General features: G+C 37.7%; 2 protein-coding genes across 3 annotated transcripts in view; both read right to left on the minus strand.

Annotated features, from left to right (window-relative positions):
- The window catches only part of si:zfos-2326c3.2 (misshapen-like kinase 1), an 86,674-nt gene extending 84,536 nt beyond the window's left edge, over positions 1-2,138 (minus strand). For both annotated transcript variants that reach the window (XM_042493012.1, XM_042493011.1), the window contains exons 1-2: positions 1,999-2,138; positions 336-401 (exon numbers count right to left, since the gene is read on the minus strand). In XM_042493012.1, the coding sequence (XP_042348946.1) occupies positions 336-401; positions 1,999-2,055 (123 nt within the window). In that variant the 5' untranslated portion in view covers positions 2,056-2,138. The remainder of the gene's footprint in view (positions 1-335; positions 402-1,998) is intronic.
- Positions 2,139-12,814: 10,676 nt separating this feature from the next.
- On the minus strand, positions 12,815-15,412 carry LOC121948453 (beta-1,3-galactosyltransferase 2-like). The gene is made up of 3 exons (XM_042493849.1): positions 15,343-15,412; positions 14,355-14,624; positions 12,815-13,420 (listed from the first exon to the last, which is right to left on the minus strand). The coding sequence occupies exons 1-3, from the start codon at positions 15,361-15,363 to the stop codon at positions 12,815-12,817; spliced, it is 897 nt and encodes a 298-aa protein (XP_042349783.1). The 5' UTR covers positions 15,364-15,412.
- Between the last annotated feature and the right edge of the window lie 7,522 nt (positions 15,413-22,934).

Consider the following 22,934-nt stretch of genomic DNA (forward strand, 5'->3'; position numbering starts at 1 on the left):
ACCTACAGGATATTTCAGTCAGCTGAGAATCTCTTCTTTTTCCTTTTAACTAACTAGAAGTAAAGTAGCTAAAGAATGATTTACCAGAAGTGACGTGTTAGTGTAATAAACTGTGTCTGCAGATGTCAAGACTGCTGGAGGATTTCCGTGTGCAGCCTTTGATACATTTTTGACTGACTACCATGTAAACAATGTTTAAATTGAAACATAACAAGGTGCAAATGTTTGTATGATTGTCACAGTTTGCAGCAGTGTTAATGTTCTTCCATGCATGCAACTAACACCAAGTAAAATGGTAAAAATGGACAGAAAAGCATCACGATGGGAGTACTCACCTTGTACACCTGACCGTACGTTCCATTGCCAACCACCTCCACCAACTCAAAGATACCTGCTGGATCCTAGACAAAAAAGATAACTTGGTTAAGACAAAGAAAACAGGACTGAGGAGTAGTGATGCTATGCGTAATGGTAGAAGAGCTGAGTCAAAAACAGAGAACAAAGTTGAGCAGACAGAACTACAGGCAAAAATAACAGTGTACAACTGACAGTACAGAACACACGTCTTCAACATTTGTCAGGCCAAGGACTGATTCACTGAAAGATAGACAGTGCTACTACATGTGTTACTGGGTTACATAATTAACTGTGCCTACCACGTTGTGTAGGGTGTCCCAAAATGCCATATCAAAATGTAATTATTTATGATGCATACAATACTAAGCTATTAAAGTAAAAGTTATTGCCAGATTCATATATCTATATATCATGTTCATTTCTGATGTGGAAAGTATTTCACAGTCTTGCACAAAAAGTTATGAAATCCATTGTGGCTCACAGGAGTATCTGTAGTATAATAATACAGTAATTGGCCAATATGTGTCAATAGTTCGTAACTGTTACCTAACAAGTGCTGCACGGTGATTTAGTATTAACTGGTTAACATGACTGCACAAGAATTCACAGCAACAGTTAGCCTAACATCAATCAGTAAATAACATGTTTTTATTTTTTAATGAATAGACTGATTTGTCTATTCTTCTGATATGTTGAAGTAACTCTGAGGACCCCCTAGGGGTCATGGACCACCAGTAGAGGACGCAGGGTATAGAAAATGGTCAATTTCAACAAAGTTTTAATGCAACGGGTTCATGCCAAGCAAAACTGTGTATATACTCAGGACTGTGTGCAAATAGAGAAGAACAATGCAATGTTATGCTGGGATGGAGACTGAGGAAGTGGGACTGCAAATGTGGATAACACTGTGAGCTACAAGGAATAAAATTACAGCTTGAAAATCACTGAAAATGTCATTTAATTGGTCTTTGCTTCACTGAATATAGAAATATTATAACCCAAAGACTATGTCATCTAAAATCACTTAACATGACAACAAACATACTTAAGTCAGCCAGGCACATTGTAATTTCCTACAGGATTAGTAATATTATAAGAATGTATGATAAATGTAGTGTTAATAACCAACAAAAGTAGACAAAGACATTTTCCATAAACTAGCATGAAATCACAGTACACTAGCTATTAAGTGTGAGAATTGTGGGAACTGGGTTAAAACAATAAAGTGCCACTAACTACAATGCATTTTCTAAGTTTTCTGTCAATACAAAGTTCCTTTTGTTGGACTTTCACTTGTTGCATGTCAACTTTTCAGCAGGGCAGCCAAAGCAAAAGCCTGTGTGTAAACACTGTAGCTTGTAAAGTTACACCAAACAGGACACAGAGCAGACAGAAAGCTTTACGTTACAGGGTATAAGGCTCTCTACACATTACACGCAGTTAGGAGACGATAAATGTTTCTTTTAAAGTACATAAAGCGAGAGCCGACCGTTAGACAACAGAAAACAAAACCGTTCAAGTTACGTTAAGTTGCTGCTTGAAACTTAACGTAACCGTTAAGTTTGAAGCAACACCCACCACATCCTCCAATGTTTACTCAAACAATTCATTAAAACGCCAAGACAACATTTTTCAACTTACTCTTAAAGCAGCGAGGTCTATACTGTCCAAACTTCGAGTGGTGTTTTCTCTCGACATTGCTGTCAATTAGTTTGTCAGCGTGTTGATATTTGTTGACGAGACATGGACGGTTACAGTTTCTCCTCTACAAACTAGCGGGTTTGTCTGTTGTCGGGTTCATTCTGAAGTTTGGCTAGCAGCGTGAAGCGAGTTAGCTTCAAACACACCACTTCCGGAAACACCTTTCAAAATAATGGCCTCTACTACCGGGTCAGTGCAATATTGAAGATTTGCGGTTGTATTTCTATTTTATCGAAGAGACGAGATGAGACAACTTTTTTTTCTTTTTTTTTTTTTTTACAAAACATAGTAATGCATTATCATCTATAACGCCTGGTTTTGAATGTTATTTGTCTATAAATATATGTTTTTAAATGCGTGTTCGAAACTTCACTATAGTACATCCATGGTTTGGAAGTTGGTTAGACTTGTGAAAGTTTCGCTTCCGTTTCCGTTGAATGAGGGTTTTTGTAACGCACATTATTCATTTGTTTCTTAGTTTTTGTTTTGCCTCATGCTTAAAAATTACAATTAAACATATATGCTTAACTGTGAAATTTGCATGTCTCTTTTTACCCTAACTTCATTTTACTTGACACTTTTGAGTTTTGCTCATGAGAATTGATTTTTTTCCCCCTAAAGCCACTCAGATAACTTGACATCCAAAGACTCCAGAAAAACGATAAGGAAGAACTCTTGCTTCACTTACCCCCTAGAGATACCCTCCATAAGCAGCTAACTGAAAAAAATTGAACAAATTTAGAATTTATGCAATCTTTCTACATGTAACTCCACAAATGTGTGCTTTTGTGGGGGGAAAGTTCAGTTCTCACTCAGAACACAGTCATCACTCTACCCTAAATATCACTGAAGGAAGCCATGCCATGAAAGTCAGTGGTAAGTAAATAATATTAAAGAATATTAATATAATTAAAAAATGATTATTCACCTTCACCTTCTTCTCCACTTAGACGAGGTCTGGTCGCGGGACAGCTGCCTAAGCAGGAAAGCCCAGACTTCCCTCTCCCCAGCCACTTCGTCCAGCTCTTCCCGGGGGGATCCCGAGGTGTTCCCAGGCCAGCCAATGATTATTTAAGACTGAAATTAACTGACAGAAAACTGCACACACATTAGTACACATTTCTCTTACAGTAACTAACTACACTAAACACACTGCCCTGGCATCCATTATCACTTAATAGCTTACCCAGAGCCCTTAGTGGACATTTTGCAGGTGATTGTCTCATAGCTATTCCAGTATCCCCATTATGAAAGGATGGATTACTGAATGGGCCTACCAGACACAGGCCCAGGGGCACAAAGTGCCTGGGCTCCCCAGAGGCTTCACCTCTGCACCTGCAAATTGTCACTCAAATTAATATGCGCTGACCAGGGAAAAGCTGAAAATTACCACAAAGGGATGCAAAGGAACTAAAAAGTCACAAAAATCACAAAATAACCTCAAAAACAGGCAAAATGACCACAAAGTGATACTGACCAAAAAAAAAAAAAGACACACAATTACCTCAGAGACACACATTGACCCCAAAGAGACTCAAAACAACCAGTAGGGGACACAAAATGAAAACAAAACAGAGACAAAACCAATACATGCATGACAACTAGAGAGGGACACAAACCCCACACAAATAAGAGGCAAAAACACCACAAGGTGTTGCTCCTGTGTAGTAGAGGTGGTGGGGCCTTTTGTGTACAGGGGCCCATTAGTCTAGTAATCTGCCAATGCCTTCATGTTGTAAGTCATTCATTTTACTTCATTAGCTTACTCCAGTAAGTAGCCCCCACCATATGTGTTACATTTGACCATCTTCATGTGCTGACTACTTCACTTACAGCTAGGCTATGTTTTTGTGGGACCATTTTGTTGGAATAACTGCTCATCACACAATACTCATTACCACTGTGATCCAAATTACCCTGCAAATTCAAGTAAAATTACCACATTGCTTCATGACTTACTCATTATTTTACCCATAAATAATTAACTTTACTGCACTAGTTGATAAAAACACAGGTTCTGCTGCATTTTGGTCCTGAGATTTAGCATTTGCTAATTTGAGCTAGTTAATGTCATTGTTAACTGGATTGTGTAATTTAAAGGGCCAGTGTGTAGAATTTATTGTCATCTAGAGATGAGGTCACAGATTGCAAATCATTTGCAATGTCATGTCGTGGGGGTTATGACACTCAAAAGAATGTATCCACTGATTTATAGACATCTTTTATGACATTTAAGTCAATGGGATAGAGTTTGTCGGGCTCAGTGGCATCACACAATGGACTCTGGAGTTGAATTCCACTGTTTGGTCACCACCAAAATTAGCTTTAAAGTCCCATGCACTCCCTTGGGGCTTAGATCAGGCCCAGCCTTGCTTCCAATTTTTTACAGTGGGCACTAGTGGTACTGTAGCGAAATAATCCACTGCGGCCCAAGAAGCTATTCTACCACAAACCACCATTATAAACTGTTTACAGGACACCTTGACCCGCAAACAAGTTCAGTTGTGTTTCTTTAAAATTCATTTTTGATCAATGGAGGGTTTATTTTTGTAAAATCTGGATATAAAGAGCTCATTCAAGGGTAAAGAAAACACAACAATCCTCGGTTTCAGATAATTATACACTAATGAAATCCTAATTTTATATCTCTTATCTGCCAATAGATCCACCTAAATCCTACACACTGCTACTTTAAGACTATAAGCACACCCAGTGATGATAGTACCACGTAAACCTTAACATATGTCAGTCAAAGGAATATGTTGTAACAGGGTTGACTCATGTACGTTTGTTGCTGTCACAAATTGCAATGAACCAGAAATGATATTTAATGTGAGAAAACAATGGTCATTGTCAGCAAAACACTTGAAAAAATCTAATTGAGGTGATGTAGCCCGTCCAGCTCAATTACTTTACAGTCTATTTTTAGTTTACCTGTGTACTTAATTTTCTAAATGTGAAATACATTGAAGTGATCGAGCTTGACATTCCAGTCTCCTGACCGAACCAGTGAGTCACAGTCAGCATGGTGAAATAAGGGTCATTATGTGGTGGGACGAAGTCACTGTGTGTGTGTGTGTGTGTGTGTGTGTGTGTGTGTGTGTGCATTAGTGTGAGTGTAGGACAATGAGAAGCGATGGCAAATGACTCTCTTGCTCCCTCTGTATGTGTGTTTGTGTGCATAAGTGAATGTGACGAATTAAGAGTGAGAGAGGGGGGTGAGAGGATGGCTGCAAGTGTGTAGTGTGTATGCGTGTGTGTGTGTGTGTGTGCGTGTGTGTATGAGAGAGAGAGAGAGAGCGAGAGAGAGTGTGTGTTTGTGTCACAGTGAAGAATGGTCTCTCTGTGGTCTCACACAGTGGCTCTGTTCACACCAGGGTCAGCTGCCTACACACACACACACACACACACACACACACACACACACACACTAAAACAGACATTTCTGGATTTGTATCCAACCTAAACAAGACAACATTGAGAAACAATTGAATAAAAAAATTCCAGAGTGATAGAGGCCGTTTGTCTGTCTGTCTCCATCACTCCTTTCTTTCCGTGTGTGTGTATGAGAGAGTATGTGTGTTTCTGTGTATTTGCAGAGATTTAAAGTATTCTGAAGAAGGTGACATTCCACTTATCTGAACCATTTCCTGAGAGCACTTGCATTCATGCACACACACATACATTCAGGAATAAACAGCAGTGTATACAGCGGTGATAAGAGTCAAATATAAGTTTCAGTTCTTCAGAATCAAAGAGAGGGGGATTTCTTATTTTGCAAGCCAAGGGAAACACTATAACTATAAATGAGTGGATATATTTTCTGAAATCCTAGAATGATTTCAAAATATGGATTTGCTGAGCTGAAGCCTCATCATCTCAGCTTTGCATTTATTATGGACTCCTAAATCTGAAAATATTATACATGACATACATTTGTCAAAACCAGACAACACTTTCTTATCGTGTACATATGTACAAATATCAAATTAAAAAATTAAAGTGAAATAACAATATGAATATGGCAGACTGTTGCAGACTGAATGCTGCTTTTGAAGCATTATTGTTATTGAAAGGCATTCCTATAATATATATAGGATTATTATTATTATTATACTGTACCTATTATTATTATACTGTACCTTACTCCTTATATTGCACTCAAGTCTTGCACTGCTCTGTTTGATTTTAAACTCAACTATAGCTTTTATATTTGTCTTTTGTGTTGTATTTTTGCTTGTTATTTTTTTTCTGTGTTTTATTGTGATTTTATGTGTAAAGCACTTTGTAAAATTGGTTGTTGTTGTTGTTGTTGTTGTTGTTGTTGTTGTTGTTATTATTATTATTATTATTACATTTACTGGATATATGGCACTTATTACACAGAGGCCTACTGATTTTATCTCCCAATGTTAACGTATGGGAAAAAATAATTTGTGTATCCTCCCCCTGAATTTCACCTTTAAAAATTTAAGGGGTTAATGGGTTTCCTTGGCTTATGCTACCCCGCGTTCTAACACCAGGTAGCTAAATTGTTCCAGCATGCTGAGTTACTTGACTCTTACAAGACTTGCAATGAATGACTAGATCATCAGTTCAATAGTGGATGCTAACACTGAGCTTAAGTTAAGACTTAGCTAACTGGAGATGACTCTCAGACCAAAAAGGCCCATCCCATAAAAACCTTGTCATGTCCAGTTGTTTGTCCTCCTCAACCAGACACTCAGACTTTAGATCCATCTCTCCTTGAAGAGATCTGTGAAGAGTGGTTGTAAAAGACACAAATGGTCAGAGACAGTGGTGGACTCAGACTGTCTGAAGGTCAGAGGCAAAAAATAAATAAATAAAAAGGGGCACCAGCTGCAGCTTTAAGGCCACTCTAGAGGACGATTTATCATGTTTTTTCTAGTACCATAGGACAGAGTCCTGCATTGAGTTGGGTATCTGGCAGCTGACCCACGAAAAAGGTGATTTGCAGAAAATAAGAGCCGCTTCAGTCAGCTGAGTTACTAACAGGCACATTTACTGGTCCAAAAAGGTTCATTTAGTCTCCTCTGAATCTTATCAAGACAATTCTTTTCTTATCCACACTGTAGTAATGTGGTTATTTTACCTTGACATGTTTTGATTGCTGTCTTCCTGCACTCTTTCTCAGAAGAGTCACATGGTGTTGTGATGCCTCCTGTTTTCCGACAATTTTTTGAGAATGGCTTCACAGGTGTGGGACAACATGTTTGCTCCCTTTACCTGGTTTACTGTCCTTGGGGCCCATTTCTGGATCTCAATGGCCTCTCTGATGCAGCGGCAGTGTTTGTTGCTCTCTGACTGAATGTCTTTGGCTTTTTCCCAGTCCATGATGTGGTCTTCTTTTTTGCGGTAGTCTGATATGGCTGATTTTAAAATCAGACATCCCGTGACTTATCTGAAGAAGACTGCAGGAAGACAGCAGTCACAACATGTCAAGGTAAAAAAACAAACAAACAAACAAAACACCTCACAAATCTGTGGATAAGAAAGGAATTGGGCACATTTACTGTTGTGATGTGCTGTTCAATATTATGAAACAAAGCAAAAGAATATACATTCAAATTGTATTTTCTGAATTAACTTTGTTGTCAATTGTAATATCTACATTTCACATGTATGAAATGTCCAAAAGGATTGTTTTGAAAGTGTTAACTTACAAAATTATATGAACAGCATCTTGAGGGTAAGACCCATGCAGGACTCTGCCATAAGGTCATCCAAGACCCCCTCCCCTGCCTGAGACCATCAGTGGTCAGAGACTGGCTAGAGGTAGAACTTTAGAAGAGGTTGTGGAGAAGACCAAAACAAGCTTGTTGCAGCCATTGCAAGTGTGTGAAGGAACAGACTGGGTTAGCTGAGGTCACCCAAGAAGCAGAACAATTTAGCATCGGGCCTGTCAATGTATTTAGCCTCTAAAGCTACACGTCCTCACATTAGATTGTAATTCTCAAGTTTTTTTTTTTTAATCCATTTGAGAATATTTGTTCTCTGTAAGTATAAAAATTCAAAACACACAACCAGAAGCACACACACCAAGTTAACAACACATCATGCAGATCCTGCAGAGGCATGCTGAAGTGATTCTGACGGCCCGGCTGAGCACATCTCTTTATCTGTCTCTGTCTCTGTCTCTGTCTCTTTATCTCCCTTTTTCTCATGAAGGAGCCCCAGACTGGAGGTTTAAACTCTTATAGGCACATAAATGCATTTCCATTGGAAAAACACACACCATGTGACAGGATTCTTTTTCAGTATGCAGTATAGAGTTAGTCACAAGGTCAAAATGGTCATGACATGAACCTGAACACAGACGCTAGGTAATATTTAGCGTCACTGTCAAGGAACGTGAAACAGGATCTTATACCTAGTTATCTAAGATATACATTCAGTATTTGGTAGTCATGGTAACAGTCCATAAACATGCAGGATTTTTCCCACAACTGAAAGATCAAAACTTAAGTGTGTTAACCCTTTGAAACCTGAGCAAATTGACTTCTTTCAAAAACATGGCAGGAAGGTAATGAGTAAAGTCACAAGAAATGAGCCAAAAAGTACCAACAAATCAGTAAAACATTACAAGAAAATTGGCACAAGAAAAGGAAAGCAAAAGATAAACAAACAAAAACAAGGAAATTACCTGAAATTAAAATGCAAATAATTAAAAAAAATTAATAAATTCTGTAAAATATTTTAAATATATAATTCTAGTAATAATAAATATAGTTTCTGGTCATTTCCCCCTTTAAAAAATCTTGTAATATTCCTCTCTCTCTTCAATTTTTAAACATTTAATTTTCAGGTTGTTATCGTCACTTTTTATAAGTTTCATGCTCATTACCTTTTCCCATGTTTTTAAGAGAATTTAATCTTTTTGCTCTGGTTTCAAAGGTTTAAAAACGTGTAAAAGGTGTCTAAAAGCAGCACAAAAAAACCTGTTGTCCATCCCAGTTTCAAAGGGTTAAACACTACACACTACTGCTGCCACATGTATTTTGGCATTTCCTTATTAAAAGTGAATAAAACTTAATTACTGCTTGACAGAGTTCAAAATCTGTCACTCATAATCTCATTTAATACAACACTTTTTTTATTTTTTCACCAGCTGACCACAAGAGAGCGCTGTTGCTCGTGTTTGCGTGTCACTTAAACGCTGTCTGACATGACTTTGATATGAGAGCAGAAACCACAGAGGTGTAAGACAGGGCTGATTTCAAATCTCTGTGAAGTCAGTCATATCAGGAAGTGGTTTCTATAGAAGTGTATGTTTAGGAGGCGACTCTGTTTGTTCTTTCTCTCTGTACATGCATTAGTCTGACCTTCCGTTCTACGAGCTACAGTTTATATAATCAGGTTGAGCTTGAGGGGATTTGCACAAAAACATGAAATTTCACACACCAAACACCATATCTGATTGTCTGTTGTATTCTGATAAGGAAACAGTGAATTCTAATGTTATTTCTGCCTGTTGAGCTGTTCTCAAGAAGAGCAGATTTTTGTCACAACAAGTTTTAAATCTGAAGTACAAACTGCCCACAGTTGTATCAGTCAGCCACAGCGCTGCTGCCTCACTTACTATAGATAACGGCTGATAAAGCGGACCGGAAGAAAAAAGAGGAGACTTTCACCGCAGAAAGACTGTAAGGATGCAAAAAAAAAAATCTCCTTGTGAATCTAATGTAACAACAATTTGAATGTAATTAAACATGCTATCAGTTCACATACAGGACATTCTTTGAAATGTATTGGTTCTCATGCAAGAGAGAGCGAGAAGATGAAAGATCCAGGTGTGAACTTTCCCCCTGCAAACCAAAATCATCTCTGAAATTCAGTCTCGTGTTTTTCAGAGGAGGAAAATACATTTCAGGAAGAGAGGATAAGATGAGTCAGTTTGGAAGTTTATCACAAAATAATAATAAATAATAATAAAAATAGAGTTTAATTCTATAATGCACATGCAAGAAACTTTTGACATGTATAATAGAAGTTAGAGACAGACCCATGGGGGAGGGGTCACATTAGGGTTAAGGAACATTAAAAAGGTATGCAGGTCTATTTTTTGTCACTTCTCTGTATTTGTTACTGTCTTTGTCATACTTTGTCTTTGTCACTGTGAACTCTTGTGAAATTTTGAGATTTTATTGACAGATTAATCTCTCATCCTGCAACTGAAACCAAAATATAAATGAATGTTGTTTTTTTTTTTAAAGATTATTTATTATTTTTAGCTTGGGAAACAGGAGTGCCTTGCACGTTATGCTCAGCTGTAAGGTCTAATTAAAGCTGGACAGGGTTAGTGCCTTTACCATGTACAGTACATAAAACATATCCTACCTTTAATCACAAACAAATTTAACTCAATTATATATATTTTTTTCATTCATTATACCATAACCAAAGTATAGTACTTTTTCTTACCTGATCATGATGTTAGATGATGAGCTTAAGGTCCAGTTTGTAGGATTCAGTGGGATCTATTGGCGGAAATGGAATATTATTTTCATAAGTATGTTTTCATTTGTGTATAATAAGTTGAAATAAAGAATTGTTTTTTGTTACCTTAAAATTAGCTCTTCATATCTCCATATGGAGCCCTTCCTCCTCTATGAAGCCTGCCACGTTGCTACCATGTTTCTACAGTAGCCCAAAATGGACAAGACCAGCACTGGCTCTACAGAGAGAACCTACACACTGTTCTTTTTAGGGCCAACCAACATTTAAGAACTCATGGCAATGCCGACTCTTGTGTCCAGTGGTGTAAGGCCTCAGTGCATGCAGTTATGATGAGCCCTTGTGTATGCTAGTTATGGGCCTAAACTAGTTAGAATCTTACCGTCCCAACACATGATCAAATAGAGACTTGATAATGGATAACACCGACATACATGGTACCCTGAAATCATCATTGCATATATGTAGGCTATATGATAAAAATACCAAACAACATAAAAATCAATTTATTTAATTTGTAGCTTATGTAGAATGATCATCTATTTCATAACATATTTTGACATTTTGCAATGATCGCTATTGATTATTTAATTTAAAAAAAATGATGAAAAATATGATGGAGAAGGGTTTGCCTTTTTAAAGGAATACATAGCAAATGGCAGTCTTTTCAATTCTTCTTCTCTGAACACAGGCATATCACAAAGGTGATCATCTGAATTAGTACAGTTGCTTGCTTTCTGCTTGACATATTGTTGGAGGGCCCACTCTCTATGGCCCCCCTCACCCAATGGACCCCTGTGGAAGTGCCCTGCCTACACTGTCTATATTTGCGCCCCTGGTTGGTTTGCCTCACAGCAAGTTGCACTTGAACACATTCCAAAGATTGTAACCAATAGCAAACTAGCATTTACGTTCTGTGCCTGCGTGAGAGGAAATAACTCTCCATTCCAGCAGGTGGCGGCACTCTGTATTTGTCATTCAAAGAGTTAAAGCAGAAGACCACAAGATGGATTCGATATGTTAGTTAGTCAGTTAGCACATTAAAACTCAACCAAATGTTGGCAGAACAAATGATATTCACTGTGCCCCAGTGAACAACAACACAAACTACAAACTGTTTGTTAAAGAGCTCAATGGTAAAAACAACAACAAAAAAACATCTAATTTAACAAGTTTGTTTCAGTCTGTTTTCTTTACTCACTTCTGTTTCCCTTCTTTTGCGCTGAGCTGAACTACAAATAGGAGTGATTACTCTCACTGATGGGCTCCACTGTCTCTGACCCACATTCAACATGCTGAATTGGGCAAAAATAACTCACTGACAAGGACCAACTTGTGCCAACAGTACAGGACACACTGCAAAAACTAGGGCGACATTGCTTAATTTCTAATTGCAAATACTCTATAAGCCAATCAGCTTAGTTTCCAGTTTAGTAGGTGCACCTCTCTAAAACAACTGATTCATAATCCTGCAATAAATGCTACTTTAATGAAGGTTTTAATGCTCAGGCTAACTCATCTTTAACAACGGGGATACTACATTTTAGAAACACTTCTCAGTAGTGCAACTCAACAGCACCACAAACTGCAGCCGCCAAAATGACAATAAATTGAATGAATTTCATGTCCTCTTAAACAGTTTCAACAAAACTTTTTACATTCAGAGTGCACTTTTAGTCAGTTTTGTTTAAGCCTACATGCAAAGATATATTTGCATATACTAGACAGCTGGCTAAAAATATATTGAAAACATTAATTGTATTCTATTTCTAGAAATATTTCAAAGAGAAATACTGTAGATTCTCCACAGAACACTAAGTCAGTGTACAGCATGTAAATGTTTTTAGTTGAAACCTTCATGAGAAACCAGAGCGGTTTATTGCACATCATGTATGGAAACTATTTTTTTGTTTAAAATAATGACATTGTGCTTGCTTACGTCATACTCAGTGATGCAAGCATGTTCCATATGTTTGCTGGTGAATTTTCTGCTACTCTTGACAGTTCAGATTGTTCCACGCGTACAACTATGGCTCTGCAGCAGGCTGCGTGAACCGTCTTAACTTTGTGGTTGTGTATCTTTCAGTTCACCTCACCTTGCAGCTGTAGTGTAAGGTCAACCTCTTCCTCTTGTATATGATCTTTCTGTGATGAGAGTCAGTTGTGCACATTTGGTGCTAATCAGAAATAAAAAAATATCATCAAAGAGTAACTTGTGATGGAAACAGAGTGGTGTTATACCTGCTGCACCATCATGATGATAGGTATGAGGGTAAAAAAGTCATTGTTTTTGTGTGGCGCAGTCAGAAGTCTGATATACTCGCCATACGTCTGAAAGCTTCATTGAGTTCTTCAGTATTGTTGTAATGACAGTGGTCCAGTAACAGTGGCTTCTCCTGGAAGGTATTGATGCCCTAAACAAAACACCACGAGGAGGATCTGTCAGAGGGATTCCCAAATGCCCCATACACAGCCCCACATACACATCTTCAATGTAAACAGCTTTAACGTGTGCTGATGCCGCCACTATCTTTCCGGGTAAATCCAGTGAGAACACGTAGCCCAGACCCATGGCATATGGAGGGTATGTAGGCTCAGGGAAAGCAGAAACCGGCATAAACCATTTTGAGGTAGGGTCTCTATGAACAGCGGCGCCTCTCATCACCATCCCTGTCATGTAGCGATGTCGGGGGGCTTTCAAAAGCATGTCCACCAGGTTGTGGACATTGAGGAACATGTCTGAGTCAACCTTCATGGCGTAGGAGGTTTTGGGGCAATGGGAGCCGAGCCATTCGAACATGAGCATGGTTTTAATGGTGAGATTGTTGTAGCTGTCCAAGAAGTCACTCTGGAGAATGTCATGATATCTTTGGCTTTCTTGTAACACCTGCAGCAGGGAAGATTGGACACTGAGTTTAAAGCAGCACTGAACTGACTTCTTGGTCACCAAGGCAGCAGAAACAAACTAGCAACCAGTTGCTCATTTCAACATCCAGCAGATACGAAGCAACATTAGCAATTCATTGGGGGTTGTGTTTCTGGTGACCTGGCCAATGTAAGTCAAATATTTATTCTCCTTGGCTCATTAGCATTTACTATCTAGATGCTAATGTTGTCTGCCAGTTGTGTCTGATCAGGTACAGTGGGATTATCAGAGCATTTACACCAAAAAGAGCTGCCTCCTGCTGCACAGACAGGTTTCATGAGAAGTGATAAAACTCAACCAAAGTCACTGGCTGTAAAAACCAAAATGAAATCTGAAAGACACTAAAAAGCACGAATCATCTCTTTCCAAAGTCGTCAATAATCGCCGTTTTTGCAATGATTTTGGTGTAAGATCCAGACGCCAAAAGTCACCCCTCACAGCTGTATGATTCGCTGCTGGGTGGACAAAAATTTTGATTAGTGCAGCTTTAATGTGTATATTGCCTTAAGAGACAGTGCAGAAAGTTATCTAACTCTTTATTATTGTCCTCATGCTGCAGCATAAACAGACACCAGTTTAATCAGCTCTTAATCTTACCCGTAACGCAAAAGCTCTCTTTTGTACGGCTGCAGCAATAAACTGGCATCTCACCCTCCTTTGTTTTCTCTGCTCTGATTACTCTGTGAGTTTTACATTCTCTGAAGCATCTGCTGAAGCTCATTCATGTTGGATTATTCATTTTGCAAACAGCAAGAACAGAAATGCGCTTGGATTTCCCCCCAATGAACCCCTGGAATGTTTTTCCCCTCTTCTGTTTATGTTTTTTTTTTTTTTTTAAATGATGAACAGTTTAAATGGATCGAGAAAGAGAATTCAGTAACAATGAGTCACTCACTTGTTTCTTGAAAGCTTCAGTCCCATCTTCCTCTTTGGACAGTCCCAGCAGGAAGTAATGTCTGACCACTTGGCCCAGCACTGTTGTTTCTTTGCCCCACGTGTTGCGGATTGCGTCACGGGCCTCTCGGTTGTGGGGTGAGACTGGGATCATAAGAACCAAGAACGGGCTTTCCTGCCAACATCGATGGGGTTCGTCCAATATGAAACGGTACTGGCGAGGGTATGCCACAAAGTACGGGGAAGGTGGTGAAGGGTCATCTATTGAGATCTGGGCAAGCAGAGGAGGTTAGTGTCCTTTGAGTGTTACAATTCAATAGTACAGGAGTTGTTTTTATGTTGTCTTTTAATCTTGTGAAACCTGGATTGACCTCACTAGGATAAGACTAGAAATTTTAATTAAATTATTGAAAAAATATTCGATATCTTAAATAATTTTAGTACTTTTTTCAGGTCATTACCTTGTTTGTTTGGGTTTCTTTTACTTTTCTATTTGTTTTTGCAAAATTACAGGTTATTTTTTAAATTTTGTTTCACAAATTTCTTACCAATATTTTGGTTCATCTCTTATAAAGTTAGTCATTGCCTTCTTTTTTTCCCCCAAAAAGTCTCAGGCCAATTTGCTCAGGTTTCAAAGGGTTACCATTCTAATATTAGCTTTACATTAAGATAGGAGAAAATCTCCTGTATTGGGTGGTTAGTACACTAAAGAGCAACTGATTAGCATTTATGCATAATTAAACAACTCTAAGTCTCATTTTCCAGGATGAATTTAAATAGCTGAAATTTGACATGAAACTTATCCGATTTGACAAGTAAGTATTGCTTGACTCAAACAGATTTTTATGGTAACAGGAGTGTTAAGAAACATGTTACTGCTGATGACTCATCAAGATGACATTTCTTATGTTCAGATAAACAGAGCCTTTTCTTTGCCTTGGTCACTGTTACAGCTGCTTTTGTTTCAAGATGACACTAAATATACTTACAGTGTTGTCTGAAGTAGTCATATTGTTGTAGGATTTGCCTGACCATGAGCGTGTAGTCCACAAGTTCAAAGGCCGTGACACTTTGCTGTTCAAATTGTAGATAGTTAACATTCCCATGATGAGGCACAGAATCAAAATACCTCTTGCTCTTGTCCGGGGAGTCTTTTCACTGCCAAAACAAGAATGAGAATTGATATCTTTAATGACTTTTAACTACACCTCTAAAGCACTTTACTATCCATTACTGGATTGGACCCAGGAAGCACTTTGCCTCTTCCTTGACCAGTAGTGTGGCTGTTCCTCATTAGCTGTGATTAATGAGTAACTATTTAGAGCAAAGGAAGGAGTCTCCATTAAGATCTGCATCCATCAGAAACAACTGCAACTAAGAGCTGCGCTGGGCTAACTGCCAGCACCACAACATTTGTAGAAAAGAGTGTGATGTATGTTAACACATTGGTGTTTAGCCTTCCATATTAAACATGCTTTACAAGCCTCTCTATAAACTGTGGACATATTCTATTAATGTAGCCTTCAAGGAACATTTACGGCAATCGATCGACAGATTCGAGAAGCTCCACAACCACATAACCTCCAGGCTGACTGTGAAACCCTTACAACTGTCAGCATTTCAATCCAGATGGAAATCATACTTAAAACTTTTTTTTTGGTAAAAGGTACAAACTGTTACTAAACCTGTGTTTTTAAGTTACTCCACAAGCATTGATTAAATCCACCCAAGACTAATCTCAGTTCATTTAAGTTAGATATTTAGAACTTTTTCAATGAAAAACAACCCCCAAGAAACAAAAAAACAAACCTCTTTTGGAACTCTTCCACTGGCAATTTTGGCCATGTGAAGTCAAATCATGCTGCACCAACGTGCATTTCCTATTTTCAGTTTAAAAATGCTGAACAGCGCCACAGATGGACATTTTCTAGAGTAGGGCCAAAAGGGCACCCAACAGCCCTCAAGCAGAAGCAATGACATTTTGCCATCCAAAGCCAACCCCCGAGGACCAGTTCTTCTCCTTAAACAAGCGTGTCTGGAGACTCTACTCACTGCTGTCCGTGCAGGAGACCAGAGAGACAGATGTTTTTAAAAGTCCCTTGTGTTGAGCATTCAGTACTAGTTTAGTTTTTCTCCTGCATCCCTGTTTTTGCTTCAAATATCTGCTTTACAGTTTCATGTTTGCTCTCAGCTGTACAGGTTAAGTTACTGCTGATGAAAACTCAACATTTCCTTATTACAACATTATTAATACAAGTTCTATTTTGAAATTAATTTTCCAGTGCAATGCTTATTATCCTGTCACATGTTGGTCACGCTCTGCTGCTGAGTTTGTGGTGAGTCTCTCAACAGAAGAGTATGTACAAGAGTCCGTTTCACTGGTATGCAAACAATAATTTCTGTTCCATATTTATTAAAACTGAATGCATTGATTCTCACACATAATAATTCAGGAATATGCACATGTGGAATAAAACAATTAATGGAAATATCAATCTACACCTTTAGCTCAAATATCTCATTTCACCCCAACATGGTGTGGTCTTTTGCATGTATCATTCAAAGAAGTACATGTTTTAAAAAAATACATGTAGCATGTACATGTCCATGTGTGTTACCTGAGGATTCACATGAAAACTTTGTGCCTTTTATCTGAGTCAGTGATGATAAAGTGTTTGATAAATCATGTCATTCTGCATAATTGCACAGATTCAACTTGGGAAAATTCTTTTTTAATTTTTTTTTTTACCATTAATGTAATAATAAAAAGAAAATGAAAACACGAATATAGCAAAAGTAAATATCACAGAAACCCTGTCTGGTTCAGACAAGACACTGTATGTTAAAATAAGTCATTAGAAGTGCTGATATTCCGATTTTTTTATTATTATTTGCCTGTTTCTGTTGTTGAAACCAGAACAAAAGGATTTTGATGGTATTATTCACTATGAGCAACAATTAAGCTCACTTTTCTTGTTGAATCCTTTATTAAAGATAATAGCCATAAAGTTAAACACAATATATAAGACATTAGTTTAAATGTTTGATGGGAATGCAATCCCTTCTGCAATTATTCGGACTGATCCATTTAAATAATAGCCAGAAAAGATTTCTTGCAGAAGTCTTCATATTTAAGAGGCACATTAAATCCTGGACTTTATTTTCTGATCCTTTAGAGTCAATAGATTTGAAATAAACTGATATAAAATCTGCACTCACCATTTGGAAACAGAGCTCTCCATCATTCTCAAAAGGCAGAGAAATATTTCCGTTCAGACAGATGCAGTGAGCTAGCAGACAGTCAGCACTAAGAAATGAGGATGTTGCTGAACTGTAGATGTATTGCTATCCACATACATTGTGGTTTGTGGTGGGGTGTCAGACATACTCCTAGGGCCTTTTTCTCCGCAAACACAGGCAGCACAATACTCTGAGAAAAAGAAAAAAAAAATCATGCAACGACATAGGTAAAAAAAAGGAATAATATGACAGCTCTTGTTGATTATGCCTTATAATAGTGCTGAATGTGATGAGTGTACACATGGTCAACATGAATAAACATGCTTTGTGATAATTTTGAGAAATTACTGTTACATTGTTTTATTTATCAGAAAACACCACAAACCAACAACACAATTTCTGCAATTGTATTTTTTAACTAATGGTCAACTCAGTTTTTATAAGTTTGCATTTAATATAACTCAGCTGAAACATTATCTGTTTTTTAACAGACACAATATTACCTTAAAATGGTTTATAAACCTCGGTATGTACCTCACTTTAATGTATCAAAGACTGATTTATTGGAAAATGTCGATCAAATAAAGGCTAAAAAAAAATCATTTACATTTATGCCTATATGAGTCACATGATCCATTCCACACTATCATTACTTCAACAACTATTATGTTTTTGGTATGTAACATAACAAAAAATAGTGTGGTAAAGGAAAAATAATATCACAAAAATTGACTTACATGCTGTAGATTTCCAACCTGTGAAAAGAATGTGAGGGTTAGTGAGAAGGTTTCCACAGTGAAGTTGAAAGTGAAGAGTGTGCGGCTGACTATGAACATGGTGGATGACACAGGCACAGTTGCTTTCTTATAGCTAAAAGAGCTTAAACTAACTTCCTTGTCCCAAACAACCTTGTTCCTCTACTATTTGGCAGTGTTTTGGTGTAGTAAAGTACAGGTAATTCAACTAGTTTATTTACATTATACACTAGCTTGCTAGGTGTTCAACTCATTCATATTTTTATGGTCATTTAAGTAGTTAAATTACTTTTTTTGTAGCCTAACTACTGAAACTACAACCAATTCCGGGCCATAAAAGTAAAGACATTATTTATTTTTATTTTGCCATTTTTTCTCTACTCTAATCAAACCCCAATATACCTAAAGTAGTCAGAGGTATTGAATCTTGCTATTTATTCCTGAAAGTGGAAAGAAATTGTTGCATGCCACTTTAGAAATTACCTGGTGAACTTGGCAATTCTGCCTGGTGCAATCCCCGCATCTGAAGTCTAGTTTCTGGTTAACATCCTCCACCTCCTTATGAATAGTGGAGTATTTCTTTAATTGGTTTATGTATGACTTGTGAACAAGTGGTCGCCTTTTACGATAAACTTTATAGAGTGGTGCAGAAATGAGTCCTAAAACCCAGGTATGAGATCCTCCTGGTCTCTGTGTCTCAGAGTCAGTGGGTTTTTGGTTAGAAGTCTGAAATAAGTCTGTGGTTAAGACAAGCTGAAGAGACTTTCAAATTGTCTTCTACAACATAAAATAACTCAGTAGTTAGCCCACTTGTGGACTTTGAAGCTTTTAGGTCACGTCGAGGCGGCTTTACAGCCTTGTTGTGGTGGCAACGTTAAGTTGTGACTGTAGTGTACTTCGTTAATAGACAAATGGCAGCTTTTTACCTCTGTTGATTGAAAAAATCAACAAAAAATCCTAAAAGTGGTGTTCATTGGTGAAGATTATCTTGCTGAACAAAATGTGTAAGTGTAATAAATATTTGTTTACCACAGAGCTTATTTTCTTATATGATCTAAACTCCAATGGAAAAATCCCATAGACTTTTTTAAGGAGGGAATCAGGGCAAAGCTAACTTCTGCTTCAGCCTACAGACAATATCATGTCTGGGGTATGCGACTAATTGCCATTTTAATTGCTGGCATTTAAGCTTTTATGTAGCTTGGTCAAACAAACTCAATACTTCCATGTTGCTTTCCTGCTGTATAACTTCTTCCAGTGTAAAGTACCTTCACCAACACTGCTACCTGGACTACAAACAGACTACAAATGGAAACCAGAATGCTTTCAATACCAAAATCTCAGAGGAGGTTTGCCTTAGCAAGCAATGGTGAACTAGAGTGAGTTAACTTTTTACAGCATCTGGTATCAGTCTGTGTAATGGAAATACCTGGTTCATGCAGGGTCCAGCTCTTTGCTTTGATTGTTGATGGTGGGGTTACACATTGGGAATTTTTTTAGGGGACTTTTTTCTTATCACAGTCATTTTTGACATCAAAGTGATATCTACTACAGCATTACTGATAAGATAAAATATATGCCATTCTCTAGTAGCTTCAGCTGTGTGTGGTTTATAGGTAACATGTTAGTGACTCACTGGATGTAAAGTTATGTGGAGAGAGCTTTGGTTATAAAACTCTTCTAAAGCTGTTATGAAACATCTATCCAATCGCCAGTGTATTAGGGACTTTCCATGTAAGTATGTCATCTCTTGTACTGCTGGCTTTGTTTTTCTTCCTGTTGACATTTCACAACTTCAAATATACGTGGCTGAAAGCTACATATAAGCAGAAGTACATGCATCAGGTGAATTTTTTTGTTTGTTTGTTATACTGCATAGTAGTTTGACATGCAATTACGGCATGTTCTTTTTATGCACTAAGATTAAGAAATTTGAAACTGCAGTAAAAAGAATAAACTGTAATACTAACAAAGTAGCTAAGGAATTCTGGAGGAAGAACACATACTCCTAAAGCCCTGTCTTCTACCTACTGTAGGCCTAAAAATTAACCAACAGCAGTTATGTTTTGGCCAGTCAACACCTTTGGTTTTGACTGAAATATTCAACACATTCTCATCCCAAGTCATCGCATGTTGCCGTTTTGCAGTGGACTTCCACGTCTACATATTATGTTTTAGGTATTCTTCTATGTCTGCTGTTTATGTTGCGGGTGCTACTGTGATGTCAACACAAGCACATGGCAACTAACGCTGGAATGTCAACAAACATGCTGGCACAGATTTACGTTTAGGTAAAAAGAGTACGTGTTAAGGTGCAGAAAAAACTCCAGATCCATGGTCAGCCTAGTTATATAAGCCCCTGAACTGCATGTACCCACCCTCCATTGCAAATTTTTATTTTACATCCCAACATATTCTCTGGGCAGTATTTACCTTACCTTACCTGAATGTAAAATATTACATGAGAGGAAAGTGCACTTTCAGGGTGAAATACTCCAACTCAGCACATTGTTTCCTGACTGCCGTGTGAATATTACAGAGCCAGACAGCTGACCAGACTGTCAAATGACGTGCCAAATCAAGCCTTCACCACAACCCTACACATCAAGTGAAACGGTTAGTGGCTGTGAAAATTCAGCAGAAATGAAACCGATCAATCACCAGCACAAAAGTACTAATGTGTGTTGGAATGTAAATGACAGTGCACACACAACATCTGTGAGACCTGCAGCTATGAACTTGTGAACTCTCTTGTGGTTACTGTCTTTACTTCCTGAAATGCTTTTATTTAACTCAGACGAATGTGGTAATTCCAGACAGACACCACACACACAGTGCTCAGCTATTTGTTTTTTGCTACATACATTTATTTTTCTGTGGGATTTGCATTGGAATCACTAATTCAAAGAGTTTATAGAACCAGGTAACCAGGGTAAAGTCATTGCCACGATGTTACTGTATTATTTATTTATAATAATTTGGAAAGACATAATTGTCCTCTGGATATCTTGTTGGGCACATGGCCACAACTGTGTAATGTATACAATAAATCAAATAAATAAATCAACTTTTAAATCAGTGTAATATTTTAGAAATAATGTTTTTAGCTTGCCTAAAATTCTGTAACATCCTAAAGTCAGCTACTGTTAATGCCTATATTTTAAATGTCTTCTTTAATTGTTTTTTATTTACTGCAGCCTTTGGCAATCCCAGCTCTATAAAGCTCAATTCCTATTCAGCTCACTGTACATCAGCTCACTTAGCTCAGATTAGCCCAGCAGAGTGTGAAACTGGTTTTGGTTTGTAACAGCCTGAGTCTATTTCCTCTGATCTGAGCAGAAGGTTTCACAATGCCATCAATACAAGCAGCAGAATTATTAGGGAACCCAAAATGACTGTGGGAAGAGTAAGTGGGCTTGCTGTCGGGCAACTGTTGAAGAGAAGGAGTGTGGGAGGAGCAGGACACAGGTAGGGAGCGGACAGTGGAAGAAATGATGAGGAAACAGTTTTAAGAATCGGGAAAAAAATTGAAATCATACAAGAGGAATGTAGGAAATAAGTAGAAGAAAGAAGAAATAACAGTTGCGTCAGACGACAGGCATCCAAGATGTATAAAACAACTCATATAATTTTTATTTGCTCTCAGTTAAATTATTTCAACCAATATATCCAAAGAATAGTCAAAGAAATGAGCAGAAATCAAAAGACAACCACTATACTGTATATTGCCATCGAATATAACAACTCAAATAATTAATAATTGTATCAAACAATCTCAAATATCCAGAATTCATTGGTTCTAATAAGACAATGACAGTACCTTTGTGTAAATTCAAAACATTATTCACTTTGCTTAAATATTATGGTAATAATCTTGGTTTCTTAAAGCTCACAAAGAAGAATGTGGTCTGGTTCTGCTTGGAGTTCGGCTCTGTATGCAGTGAAACCTCCTGTGGATGACTGGTAGTGGTCTCGATTCCAGAGTGACAGGTTCAAAACATCAGTCCGTTAGCAGGGTTGTACTGCTGTGAGCATCCATCCGTCCATCCTTCCATTCGTCCATCCATCTATCCATCAAGGACAAATTTTAATTTCATTTTTTAAACTTCAAAAAATGACTAATAAATCTACCTTGTACCTTGTCCGTCCACCCATCCATCCATCCATCCATCCATCCATCCATCCATCCATCCACTGATGAATAGAGGAGCAGAATGAAAGCAAGAAGAGGCTCTGGGTCTCACACACAATGTGGGGGTGAACAGAAATTGTAGGAACAAATCACTGCCATGAATAGGTCTATGCATAAGTTATGGAAGCTGTACAGAGATTATTGTAACAAACATTAAAAACAAATCCTGGTGAAAATGCTCACCGACCGTCTAAAGCATAAAATTCTTAAATTAAACAAAAGAAAATTAGAATGTTTTTGGAGGGACACCTCCTTTTTTCCCTTTTTCAGTTTTTATCATCACTTCATGGCCGGACAGAAAACAAACATACCGTATCAACATAAGACGTTTAACCTCCTCCATATTAAAGAGGCTGCGAGAAATGATTGTGTCATTTACTCTTTTATCTATATT

This window comes from Plectropomus leopardus, chromosome 9, assembly GCF_008729295.1.
Source record: "Plectropomus leopardus isolate mb chromosome 9, YSFRI_Pleo_2.0, whole genome shotgun sequence".
NCBI classification, from domain to species: domain Eukaryota; kingdom Metazoa; phylum Chordata; class Actinopteri; order Perciformes; family Serranidae; genus Plectropomus; species Plectropomus leopardus.